This window comes from Trichechus manatus, unplaced genomic scaffold (assembly GCF_000243295.1).
Source record: "Trichechus manatus latirostris isolate Lorelei unplaced genomic scaffold, TriManLat1.0 scaffold00040, whole genome shotgun sequence".
Lineage (NCBI taxonomy): Eukaryota > Metazoa > Chordata > Mammalia > Sirenia > Trichechidae > Trichechus > Trichechus manatus.
In genome coordinates, this window is record NW_004443976.1 from 11,081,478 (window position 1) to 11,094,903 (window position 13,426).

The window sequence follows — 13,426 nt, forward strand, 5'->3', positions numbered from 1 at the left end:
CCCCACAAGAGAAGAGGTTACGTTTCTGTTCAGTTTGCATCATTTCCCTGGGAAGGCTTCAGAGCTGACCAGAAACACTGAGGTAACTCCCGTGGTGCAGACAGACAACAGGAGAAAGCACGGCCCCAAGTCAGCCCCCACAGCCCAGGCCCCGTGTGGTCCCCACACCACTACACTGGGAGCTTGGTACTGTTTTCAAATTTGCCTCTTCACATGCGTGACCTTATAAAGGAAATCTGTTAATATTTACTCAAGATTATTATCTTTCCTTAAAACTAAAAAAGGGCTACTGTATTCCCATATATAGTAGTTACGGGTTTTCAAATAAGATGCTTTAAGTCATAGGAAAATGATTTACAAATATGACTCCCCCCACCCCCATTTTTAGGGAGCCCTGGTGGCGCAGTGGTTAAGAGCTCAGGCTGCTAACCAAAATGCTGCCAGCTCGACTCCACCAGCCGCTCCTTGGAAACCCTATGGGGCAGTTGTACCCTGTCCTATAGGACCGCTATGAGTTAGAATCGACTCCATGGCAATGGGTTGTTTGTGGTTTTCCCACGTTTAAGGAAAACTCAAGTTAATACCCGTATTTTTAAAGCCAAGCTGTAGTGTTTCTCCACCGGTTTGAATCTTTAGGGAAAATCCATGAAGTAGAAATCACAGAAAAAGGCTCATCTTAGCATCTTCTGGCCAAAGGGGAAGACAACAGGCTGCCTGGACCACCAGGCTCCCTGGCCTCGTGCCCACAGACAGCCAGGCTGGGTGGTCTCAGTCCTAGCGGGAAGGAGGGAGGTGCACCCTGAAGCTGTGGCTCAACCCTGGGACCCTTCATTCCACCCAAGGGACCGGCTTCCACCTGCTCTCAGGAGACCGCGTCTCTGGGCAGCCCAACAGCACAGGACTGGGAGGGCGGCGGGAGGGGCTGAGCTCTTCCTCCCACAGCTCGTCATTCCCAAGCATTCAAAGTCAGCTCCTCTGCACAAGACGGACCGTGGGTGCCAAGGCCAGTGAGGCTTCAGTTTGGAAAGGTGGTGGGTACAAAAGAAAAAGCCTCTGGGCCCATTTCCAATCCTGGCTCTGCTACTGACTAGACCTGGGAGCTCAGGGAAGTCACTGAAGCTCTGGACCCACTTTCTCTTCTGGAAGCTGAGGGTAAAACCAGCTTATCCAGGACATTTATATATAGTTCTAACAGAACTCACCTGCTGACTCAAGAGCCCAGCTCTGGCTTCTGGCTCTTAGCTCAGTTGGTAAGGGGTAGTTTCTGGCCCCTCTGGGCTGAAAGGAACTGGAGTGCTGGCTCCTACTGAATTGGGAAGATGTTTTGGGAGCAAGGGAGGGGGCTGGGTGGGTGAGATGAAAACATCTGGAGACAGAGGCTGTCCTTCGCCACCTGGAAGATACGCCCCTCTGGGCAGGGAAGGCCACCCCATGTGGACCCAGCTCGGGGTGCAGCTCATTCCTGAAGGTTTCAGTGAGCCGCAAACCGGGGCAGCTGGCATCCCTAGGTGAGAACTCACTCGGGCTAGTGGCTGACTGGCAATCTTTAGCAAAAAACAGGCAAGAAGCACACAGTAACTCCCATGCCCGGTGGCCAAATCTCCATGTAGCAAGTAGAGAGTAGCGTCCTGAGTCAGCTCAAGACAAAGCCTCCAGGAACAACTAACAGATATTCCTGCCCATACTAACAGATAGAAGGAACTTTTGAAAATGTATCCTACTTAATGTTTCTTATTCACTTAGGAATTTAATTCATTTACTTGTCATTTATAGCTTTAAAACTGTAAATCAACTATACTGTTTATTATAAGCAAACCATATTCAGAATCTGATACAGTCATACAGACCCCAGCATACACATTCCTCAAGTCCACTCACCGTATGTCTTGCTACTAGACATCTGGCACCTTCTCCCACTCGTTAGCGTCAACCTGAGGGATGAGGAGAGCAGCCTAGATCCCAATAACCTCTATATCTACGGCATGAAAGTCCACACAGCTGGACAACCAGCTCCCAGGATCCACTGCAGTTACTCTACGGCCAGCAAGCTCCCTCCCTCCCAGAGACTTCCATGGGCCTGAAGTGCGGGAATCTTCTTTGGCCCATTCCACAGCTGCTGTCATCCATCCGCACGCCCCGCGTCAGAGCAGAGGTGACGTTTGACTGTTCCAGCTCTTCTCTCAAGGAATGGCAGGACCCCAATAAAGCACTCTCAACCCTTTTTTTCTGTGAAATTTATTGTTTCCACATTAAAAGATTTTTTTTGAGGGGAAGAATTTTCTTTTTTTTTTAACCACATGATGATCCTATACAGCTGCCCAGAGTAGGACACCATCATAAGTCATTAACATGCCATATGAGTTCTGAATAAATAAAAGCTACAAAGCCCAAGTTATATACAAATATCTTAGGCAATAATGTTTACAAACCTATATACAATAAAACAAATGTAAACAGTAAATGCAGCAGGAGAGGAACCAAACGCACAGGGACAACCACCGATGGTCAGTCGACCCCGGAGCCAGCAAGGCCAGCCCCCAGGCTCAGGCCACTCAGCCCTCCCTAACACCACTGCACAGGCCCTCAGAAGACACAGCAATGCTCTCAAGATGTCACTTCCACTGAAGGACTGGAAGCTGGCGAGGAGGACGCCAGCCTCTCCCCCGAGTCTGAGGCACGTTGAGGAGGAGACGTTAGCGTGCAGCCCTGTGTGCGCCTAGGCCCTGTGTGTGCCTAGGCCCTGTGTGTGCCTAGGCCCCAGAGGCCCCTGCTGTCTGGGCTCAGAAGAGAATCCGCTGCATTGGTAGGCAAGTCTATGGAATGAGAACTGCTCAAGTAAAATCTGAAGGTGCAGAAAATGTTCCCTAGTTCAGTGAGCTTCCTGACTCTGCCGGAAACAGGCCCAAACTGTGGGGAATGGAGCTGGGGACACATGATGATGAGCACTGAAGATGCCTGGGTGGAAGCTCAGGAGAAGGGCAAACATCGACCTGATTTAGGGAAGAACTTCTAGAAGATTTGCAATGTCCTAAACACAACTAAGTCCTATCAGTACAGCAGGGTGGGGTATGGGACGGTGTGACAAATGGGTACTTCTGCATCCAGTGACCAAGTTAATACACGTATGTATCACCTTGTGACCCACAAAAGTGCAATCATGTGAAACCAACGGCACTACGGCGAGAAGAGAAAGTAGCCAGTATTGATATCGCGCAGAGTCCTGGGGCCGGGCAGGGCCCAGCAGCCGCCACCGCATGCAGCCTGCCATCTGCCAGCCCCAGGGAGGCAGATGGAGGGGCACAGGGCTGGGCCCAGGCACCGGGGGGTGAGGCATGGGTGTCCTGGGTTGTTGGAGGAGGGCAGAGGCCCCCACTGGAGGCCGGGCACTCACACACTGAGAGGCAGCATCCCCGGTGCTGACGATGGGCGCGAGGAGCCCAGGCCAGGAGGAGGAGGAGCTGGGTCAAAGCCGTTTACTGCCCTGTGGGGTGATGAGAGCGGGGGCGAGAAAGAGAGACTGTCATTCAAAATCACTACACACAGCGAGAAATTCATTTGCTCTCTACAACTAGCCCTCTTCCTGGTCCACAGTGGAACCCTGGTGGCCCCAGGGTAAGTGGCTGCCTGTAGAGCAGGGTGGTCAGAGAATTGAGAGTCCAGGGTGACGGCCCCATAGGATCCCCTCCCGGCAACTTCACCACATAGGCCTGTCAGCCACCCTCCTGGTTTTTTCCTATAGAGCAGGCCTAAGTGCCTGAATAGGGGACTAGTTAAATTTAATGCAGTAACACTAAGTGATGAACTCTTATATGGCCATTAAGAACACATTCTACAGAATTTTTAATAGCTTAGGAAAATATTCAGAATTACTGCTAAGTGGAAGAAGCAGGAGGTTACCAAACTGTGCCTGGTCCATGATGTAGGGGAAAAAAGTAACAATATATATCCTAGACTCTAGACTATAGCCCCTTATATAGATGCAGCCCTGGTGGCACAGTGGCTAAGAGCTCAGCTGCTAACCAAAAGGTTGAAAGTTTGAATCCACAAGCCGCTCCTTGGATACCCTGTGGGGCAGCTCTACCCTGTCCTATAGGGTCACCATGAGTCAGAATCGACTCTATGGCAATGGGTTTGGTTTTGTTTATAGACAGACATTACTATCAATATAGCTAAATCTAGAATGCATGGGGGTGTGCGGGTGTCTGTGGGTGTATATACACATACATATATGTACATAAAATCATATGTTAAATTTTCCTCCTCTGAGTGTGGGTTAAGTTTTATTCCATTACACTTTTTTATTATTTTCTAAATCTCCTACAATGTACACAAATATCTTAATAAGAGAAAAAAAATAACTTTCTAAAACTGTTTAGTAAGCAAAGCCAGATGGGTAGGCGTCTCTGCAGACTCAGAGCGACAGGCCAGCCCAGCACAAAAGCCTGCGGTCGGTCAGTGGGGACCCAGCACCCTGGGGCCAAGGGATGCAGAGAGCCCCACCCAGCCCCGCCCGCTGGTAGCGCAGCCTGGGAAGCAGCCAAGGCCAGGGAGTGCAGGGTGCAGCACCTCTCAGGAGGCCACTTCAGCCTTTCTCTCCTGGGAAACTTCCTAGGGAGCTCTGTCCCACCAGCAGCTTGGGAGATGCAGCCTTCTCCGTACTTGCCCGTCGCTGTACCCACCCACTCACTAGAGGGATCGAGGAGTTAAATGTAGACTCATGTAGAGAAGTTCCCCTAAACAAAAAGGGGGACACACACATTCCCCACAAAAACAGCTGTCTGTACACTGAAGAGCTAAGGGTAAGCTCCCAGAGACAGGCATGCAAAGAGACGACAATGACCCGAGTGCTTTGAAGACAAACCTGAGATTGGGGGCCCTGGCTGAAGAAACGAACCTTCATATAACTAAGTATATACTTCCAGATTGAAATCAAGCCTTCCACGCACAGGCCGTGAGCAGCAGGAGGGGGCTCTGACACGTGTAACCTCCTCCCTAGCGTACACTTCCCTACTTCAGGATGAACATCCTGGATTACAGCACAGGCCCTTTTCCCTTTCCTTTTTGGGCTGAGTCTCATTTTTAAGCATCATCACACTTGAGAACTTTACATCATCCTCCTTCATTCTGCCAAGGCCATATGCCTGTGCCTCTTCTGGGGGAAGGACCACGTCCTATTTGCCACTGTAGCCCTCACATAATAAGCCCCATTTGTCTTTTGTCTGGCTAGTCCCAGAGTCCCCAAGGCCTGCTTCTCGTAGAAACCTCAGGGAGAAACTGGCAGGCCTCACAAATGGCCTCACACTAAATGTGTGGACATCAGATTCCCAGCCCTCAGAGATCATGGCAGCCAGGCAAGTAGACTGGAGACAGCCCCCAAAACTAGGCAGAAAAGAGGCCAGAAGACCCTGGCACCTGTTACACAGAGGCAAGCAAAAGCAGCACCTGTCAGGATGGCTTCACACACAGGTTTAGGCTGGGATTCTGGCATTTTCCAGCTAGATGGGCCTTTCAAGAACATCAAGTTCAATCCCACCGTTATATTGATGAGGAAACCAAAGCAAGAGAAGGTCCAGTCATCAACCTGAGTCACCCAGCAAGCCCGCCCCAAGATTCCCTTCCCTAGTCTCCTCTGGTCACAGGTCACTCAATAGCCCTCGGTGAGCAACTACACTCGTGCTCCCAACGCAGGTCAGCTCTACTCAGGACAAATAAGCAGTGCAATCTGGATGCAAAGGGACAGCAGGAAACTAGAGAAGGAGTTTCCTCTGTGTAGGCAGAAGTGGGAACTCTTGATCTTGAGTGGAGTAGAAAGAGAATAAACAATCTGCTGGGGTCTCACCAAGCACCTCTATTCTGAGTCAAAAAGCAGGAAGTAAAAGATCAGAGGGAGAATAAAGCTGGCCCTACAGGTAGGATTATGGGTCTAGAGAGGTTACTTCACAGAACTATGAAGCTGTGCAGTGGGGAGGGATTCCAACAGAAGAAAGCTCTCTACAGGTACCACATCCGGCTTCAGGGAGCAGCAAAGAGCCAAAGGGAAATGTCCCACTGGACAACACAGGGTGGAACGGAGAGAGAATGGGCGGATCTGGGACTCAGCTCCGTAAAAAGGGTTCCAGAAGCTATGAAACTTCATCATCTTACCACCAGCGAAGAAAAGGTGCTAAGGTGAGTCATAAAACAGCAACAGAAGAAGCAAAAAGGGGGAAAGACATACATTTAGACGTATATAAATCTAATGCAGCAGAGAGAAAGGGTGAAAACTCTAAATCTGTCAAAGAAGCAAGGAAGGGTACATCTGAGGGGCAGTAGGAAAAAAGACAAGAGTGGCCTAGAGCAAATTCAGGCGAGCAGGCAGACTCACTCCAGGCCCCCCACCTACAGTCCTCAGCCCAGGCTCTGCAAACTGAGAAGCACTTCTGAAATGTTAAGGTCCCCATCTACCATTCCAATCTGCATTAGGAATACTAGCGTGAGCCCAGAAGTGGGGGAGTCCCCCCACAGCAAAGCTCTACTACCTTTAGTGCCTGACTTGAGAAACAGAAGATGCGGGGTAACAGGAAGAACCCCAGGCCCATGAAGATAGTCAGATGTGATTGCAGGGCCTGACAGGGACCCTCAACTCCTACCTGGACTCCTGGACCCATCACTACAGCACCCCACCCTGCATCAGGACGGCTACCCGTCATACTATCCACATTGTCCCGGGACCACAGCTAACGTGCTTTTGTTTTGAACGGCTGAACCAGTAATAATGGTATACAGCCACATCAAACAGGAACCTGAAGGCTTACTCACAAGCTGTGAGTTGGTTAAAGCTGAGTCAGCCCCATGCAGTTAGTAAAATCAGTTTCAGTTAATGTGTCTTCCACCACACACCATGATTGAGAGAATGAGAAAGAGCACAGCAAACAAATTCAGTTACCCATGAACAACGTGGGGAATATGACCTTTTCTTGCCTAATAAAAAAAAGGAAAAAAAATTAAACAGTAACACAAATACTATTTTCACACCATGCCCTATACACAGCCCACCTACACACAGCCCAAAAGATACCAGATGGGCTTACAAAAACATGGTAAGTGATACATAAGAAACTGAATAAAAGCTACAGAGAGAAAAGAATTTCTGAGAGAACTCAAGTGATTGTACTCCACACAAAAGTTGTATCCTTTGAGATAAGTGATAGGAAGGGCCATCAGTGGATAGAGAAATAGAGCAATACCCGGCAAGGAGGCACAGCTACCCATGTTTCAGGGACTGGCGAAAGCCACAGACTAGATAAAATCCTGATTCCATGAAACGCTCAAATAACCAGAATTTACAAAATATTTTTGAATCCCATAAAGTTAAATATATGTACTAGGTGTATTTATTAGGTACATTAAATACCTAGCTATATTTAAGATATATTGCTTTATGTGGTAAAGCTTCATTGCTCCTGGAGATTTTCAGGGGGGTAGGAGGACGGAGTGTACACACGCACACTCAAAACATACATGCATGCATACATGTGCGTGCACACACACACACTCAATACATGCATGCATGCGTGTGCATGCACACACACACAGATTAACTCCTTCCCCCACACAATCCTCCTCTACAGTGTCCAGTGGCACTAGTAAAACTACAGTGACAGACAGCGCTACAGACAGACTTCTTAGGCTTTGTACAGGAGGAGCTTTTTCTCATGCTGACCTCTATGCTTGCTTCTGTAAGAATTGGCTTGTTTTTGTTTTTTTTAAACTTGCCAGATTTAATAATGGACCCGGGAGGTGGGATATTTCCCCTCTTCCTTTTGTAGCCAGTATATAATACCCTGGTTTTTATCTAGCCATAAGTTAGCAGGAAGAAAGGCCAGAGGTAAAAAAACAAGCGGGCCAGAAGGAAGGCAGAGTCAAAGCAAGCAAGCGAGAAGACAGCAAAGCCCACAGAAGAGTTCTCTTCAGGAATACAGGATAACTTAAGCAACGGGTTAATGTCCAGTGTGCATATATACTAACCAATTATCATATACGCACTTGAGAAAAGGCCAGCTCACAAAAGCATATTTAATTTTTAATACAAACAGTACAATATAAAATATGTACTAATTAAATGAAAACTAAATATAATTTTCTATCAGGAAACTCATTTCCCGTTTCCGTTCAGGAAACACAGCCTACACCTGCATCTAGGATGCTCCCCAGGGGCCAGGGGCTAAGTAGGTGAACAGTGTGACACTCCTGGCTTCAGGTGACACTGGATTCTCCACATCTCCCCAAGACTGGGTCATCTTTGGGCAATCCCTCCCTGGCACTCTGCATCAGGAGTCAAGTGGAAGCCGGTCTCTCAGGAAGACAGGAGCCTGAGCTGATGGCGCTATTCCTCCCTCCTCATGATGTTCTAACCACTCCGTCTGTGGTTCAGGCCGATTCTCACACATCCTGAGGAGCCCAAGGCCCACCAAGAAATGTGATTCCAGATAGAGACTAATAGCCACTCTACTGGAGGTAACTACAAGTTGCCATAAAAAACTGGCACTGTTTCCAATACTCATAAAGACCTTTAACTTTCTCTGCACCATTTGCGGGAAATGGCAACTGTGATGTAAGAATATCCACCTGTTCCATTCACCACTGCAGTGTAAAAACTGCCACTCCTCATGTCTGCCGGAAACTCCGAGACCCGAGGAAAATTCATTTTATACTTACCCCACCTGAGGAAGTCCAACAGTTAGAAAAGAGTTCTGATTTCTATATTGATATTTTAACTGTGCTTTTAATGGGAATATGCCCTTAATGAAATGTGTGTACTCCAGAGAACAACCTGAATGCTCCACTCTACAAGGATGGACAATAAGCGCCTTTTTAAACTGGACTGTGTATCAAATCAGGTCCTCCATGAATGTGCCATAATTACTGAGGAAAACAGAAATACAAGCTCCTTTAAGAAACTATGAAAATTTCCAGAGTTGTATCTGCATTGCTTTTTTAGAAAAATGAGAAAACTGCATCTACTACTCAATGCAGAGACAGGGGCAAGGGTGCCTCAGTTGCTCCCCAGACCACAGGTCCTAACTAGTCAGCTAAGTTAAGGCACACCCACACAAGAATATAACCGTGCGGTATTTTTTTAAAAATGAGGGAGAACAATGTGTACTGACATAGAAAGATACTGGCAATATAACTCATGATAGGCATGCTACTGAGTAATATTTAAAGTATAATCCCATAAGGGTGTTTAAAAAACTCCATAGCAAAAGCAAAAAAATGATTTTAAATGTACAGGAATAACTATAGTTAACACAGGATGTAAAAACTGTGTGACACCAACACAGAAAATATTTACCTTTTACTTTTATCTTTGTATCATATAAAAGTTGTATCTCCTAATCATTTTTTGATCCAGTATCTAAATACTTAAAGACTTTGTATTTTTTTAAGATCTTCAGAAGGTTTGTGGCAGAGTTTGCATTACCATAATTGCAGTATTCTCTTCTACCCTTAAAAATGCTTGCTAAATAAACCAGAGACTTCGTCAGCCTGAGACCAGAACTAGATGGTGTCCAGCTACCACCAATGACCGCCCTGACAGGGAACACAACAGAGAGCCCCTGATGGAGCAGGCGAAAGGTGGGGTGCAAAACTCAAATTCTAGTAAGAAGACCAGACTTAACGGTCTGACTGAGACTGGAGGAACCCCAGAAAGCATGGCCCCTGGATTCTCTATCAGCCCAGAACTAAAACAATCTCCAAGGCCAACTCTTCAGACAGGGATTGGACTGGACTGTGGGACATAAAGTGATACTCGTGAGGAGTGTGCCTCTTAGCTCAAGTAGATACAAGAGACTAAACAGCTTCCGTCCAGAGGTGAGATGGGAAGGCAGAGAGGGTTAGGAGCTGGTTGAACGGACATGGGGAATCAGGTGGAAAGGAGGAATGTGCTGTCACAGTATGGGGGAGCAATTAGGGTCACATAACAATGTATAAATTTTTGTATGGGAGACTAACTTGAAATGTAAAGTTCATTTAAACTACAACAATAAAAAATTTAAAAAATGCTTGCTAAGGACATCTACAAGCCCATAAGCACCTTGAGAACAGGGATATATAGTCATCTTTAATCTCCAGAGCCTATCCTGCTGGCTTTCAAGGCTCTGCTTCCCGGGATAGAAGCTTCAGCCTTAGGGTTCCCACAGCAACAGACTCCACAGGGAATATAAGACAACAACAGATTTCACGTCCCCTAAGACGTGAATGATAATGACAGGCTGCAAGTCGATTTATCAAACTGGGTTTACATGTTCAGAACTTCAATAAACTAACTTGTAATCTGCAACTTTACTACTCAAAAAACTGTCATTTAAAATTTCCAGGACTTACCCTTTATCGAAGAAAGACGTATGCCCTGAACGAGAGAACTTTGTGCCATTGCTGTTCATCACCCCACAGTTAACGTTCCCTGAAATATAGGATTTTCGTGATGCTTGGTCCTTTGCAAAATTCCTGCAAGCTGCTAATTTGGATTCTAAAGCCTAAAAAAGGAAGAAGGAATGATTTGGTTGTCAAAACAGTAGTTATGCATAAAAATTTCCATTTCAAACCATTTCTATTTCAAGACTCGAACCTCACTCTCTCAGTTGATAATGGTAGCTATTTAATCATAATCAATCACCTTTCTAGCAGAAAGAGGAAATGTTTATACTGACTCCCTTTAATGAGCTCCGAATATCTATTCCTCTCAGTGTTACTGAGGGATGCAGATATAATCCTTACAACTAAGAAAAATGTGGCCCAGGCAGGCAGAAACGGATCCCAGGTCCCTGGGCCCCACCCACTGTTTCTTTTTGAATTGTGGACTGTTGGTTGGTTAGCAAGTTGATTTGTGTGTGTATGTGTGTGGTTTAGGAAAAGCAAGCACCATAAAGAATCCAAAACAACCATCTGAGAATTTCTTTTTACCGCAGCCACTTCTTTCGTAGGTTCCTCAGTTTTTTCTCTACTGCATCAGAACGGATGAGGGCATTTACACCTCACATCAAATTAAAAGCTGTTTGATTTCTGAGCATGCACTGTAAAATCTCTACCTGATATCTTGTTTGTAATTAAATAAGCCACCTGGAAATGACACTAGCCCCTTAGCATTCACCTCTAACCTGGGTGTCCTTACTCGGCACCCGTCACCACAACGCCTGGCCGGTGCCAGTGTCCACAAAGGACCGGACGACGTGGGGGGAACAGGAGTTTCTCAGGTATTTCCATCACAGACAGACATCACCAACTCCTCCTTTCCCATAAACCAGAAAAACCCATTGCCATCAAGTCAATTCCAACTCATGGCGACCCTACAGGACAGAGTAGAACTGCCTCACAGGGTTTCCAAGACTGTAGATCTTTATGGAAGCAGACTGCCACATCTTTCTCCCACGGAGCAGCTGGTGGCTTCAAACTGCTGACCTTTCATTTTGGTAAGCAGCCGAGTGCTTAATCACTGAGCCACCAGGACTCCTTTTCCCATAAACACTTCGACCAAATTAAGGTAAAAAAAAAGGAAAATACAATCTACGACCCAAAAAAAAAAAGTCCATTCCTATCACAGACAACACTAAGAGATTAGGAATGCACAGATAAATTAAATCCACAGATAATACATACTTCACTCTGAGAATCCCATTTGAACCTCCTCCCCACGTAATTTCAGTAAGTGCTATAAAGAAACAGCACTAAAGACAGACTAAAACTTGTTTCTCTTCTCCTTCTTTTCCTATGATACAAGTACAATGAGCTGACAAAATAACAATGAAAAGAAGGAAGAAAGGTAACAACCCTGTAGGATAAGCCTCTGAATAAGAATTACTTTACAACTTGTTAAGCGTACACACAGTAGCAATTAAGAGTCATTAATTTCCCATTTCAAGACATTCGAGTATGTGCTGAGCATCTACTCGGGAGCAGGCACAAGCTGTGTCTAAGGTGTCAGGGACAATCCGAGAGCAGGGAGTGGGCCTAGCACTCCGGGGAGAGGGGATCCACACCTACTGGTAGAGAAACCACGGTTGTGAATAGTAAGATCAGAACTCTAATGAAACCAGCACAGAAAGGGTGGGCAGAAGAACCAACAAAAAGTCTCAGAAGGAACAGACTGAAAGGTAGGCAGCAGACAACAGCATCAGAGAATCAGAGGAAGAACACGTTTAAAAAAAAAAAAAGTCAGTGCTGAACGTTCCAGTAAAACTAAGGCAGAAGAGTATCCACTGGGTTGGAGAGTTTTAGTGGCATGAGCAGGGAACAGCACCCAGACTAGAATGACCCCGGAACAAACATGTATGAACTCAACATGCTAATAGCAAATGCAGACATGCTTCCAGAATGCTTGGCTGAGTAGGGCAGAAAGCAACAGAATGACACCCAAAGAGAGATGGAAGGCAAAAGGGAAAAAAGAACCGCTTTTTGCTTTTTCAGGTTAAAAATTATGTAATATATAATATGTACTACATAAGTATTACATAAATTATATATTTTATGTATTATATCTAATGTGTAATACATAAATACCACACATAAATATTAACACATACAGTAAAGAGAGAGGCTGAAGCTACAGGAGAAATAAAGGATGAGAAGGCTGGAAGGAATAGAATCCAAAGCACAGAGGGACAAACCAGCCACGAGCAGGAATATGATCCTTTTACCACTGAGACAAAAAGGAAGAACGGCTGCAAACAGAAGTAATAATAGGAGGGTTAGAACAGAAGGTGAGAGAGGAAATCAAAGACATTTAAATCAGATGGCCTTGATTTTCTCAGTGGAAGAAGATGCAAGAGTGGGGGCTGGGGATTCTAGTTCGTCAGTGGACTAAGTAGTGTAAAGAAGTATAAAAAGAAATAGTTATGGGTGCGTGGAGGGGCTGGCAGACAGCAGCAAAGCAAAGATTTCGACGACATTTTTGGAAGACAGACTTCAGCTGAATGGGTGAACCATGCAAGGGCTCCAAGTTTCACTTTCATGCACTACTGCTGAATAAATTTTCTACATACGAAAGCAAAACAAGGAGCAGTGAAAGATGACAACGGAGGGACAGGAATAGGCAGAAGTAACCCAAGAGTATAATGAAGGGAATTCAAGAGGCACAGGTGTGCAGCAGCCCTAGAAGCACACTGAAGTGCTCAGCGAAGACTGTGAAAATGAAACTGGATGATATAAGAGACAAAGCAAAGAAAGGGTATGTTTCTCCTGTCCACAAGAAAGAAAGGTAATTAGAAATGTAGGGGAAAAGAAAAAGGCATACAGGTCAGCTTAATACAAATAGGAAGCCAACTAAAACTTGATATGATTTTGAGTAAATGACAGTTAAAGAACAAAATGCTTGAAACATTTCTTTTTTGAGTGGCACAAATATAATGACGTAAGAGCCAGCCTCCTCCTCCATGGTTATGCAGTA

General features: G+C 45.8%; 1 protein-coding gene across 4 annotated transcripts in view; it reads right to left on the reverse strand.

Moving 5' to 3' along the window:
* Positions 1–1,554: 1,554 nt before the first annotated feature.
* The window catches only part of NDEL1 (nudE neurodevelopment protein 1 like 1), a 51,987-nt gene continuing 40,115 nt past the window's right edge, over positions 1,555–13,426 (reverse strand). For 3 of the 4 annotated variants that reach the window (XM_023731077.1, XM_023731078.1, XM_023731080.1), the window contains exons 8-9: positions 10,369–10,520; positions 1,555–3,481 (exon numbers count right to left, since the gene is read on the reverse strand). In XM_023731077.1, coding sequence (XP_023586845.1) covers positions 3,388–3,481; positions 10,369–10,520 — 246 coding nt within the window. In that variant the 3' untranslated portion in view covers positions 1,555–3,387. Of the gene's footprint in view, positions 3,482–4,598; positions 6,961–10,368; positions 10,521–13,426 lie in introns of those variants that run through there. The other variant, XM_023731079.1, reaches the window with a different exon arrangement.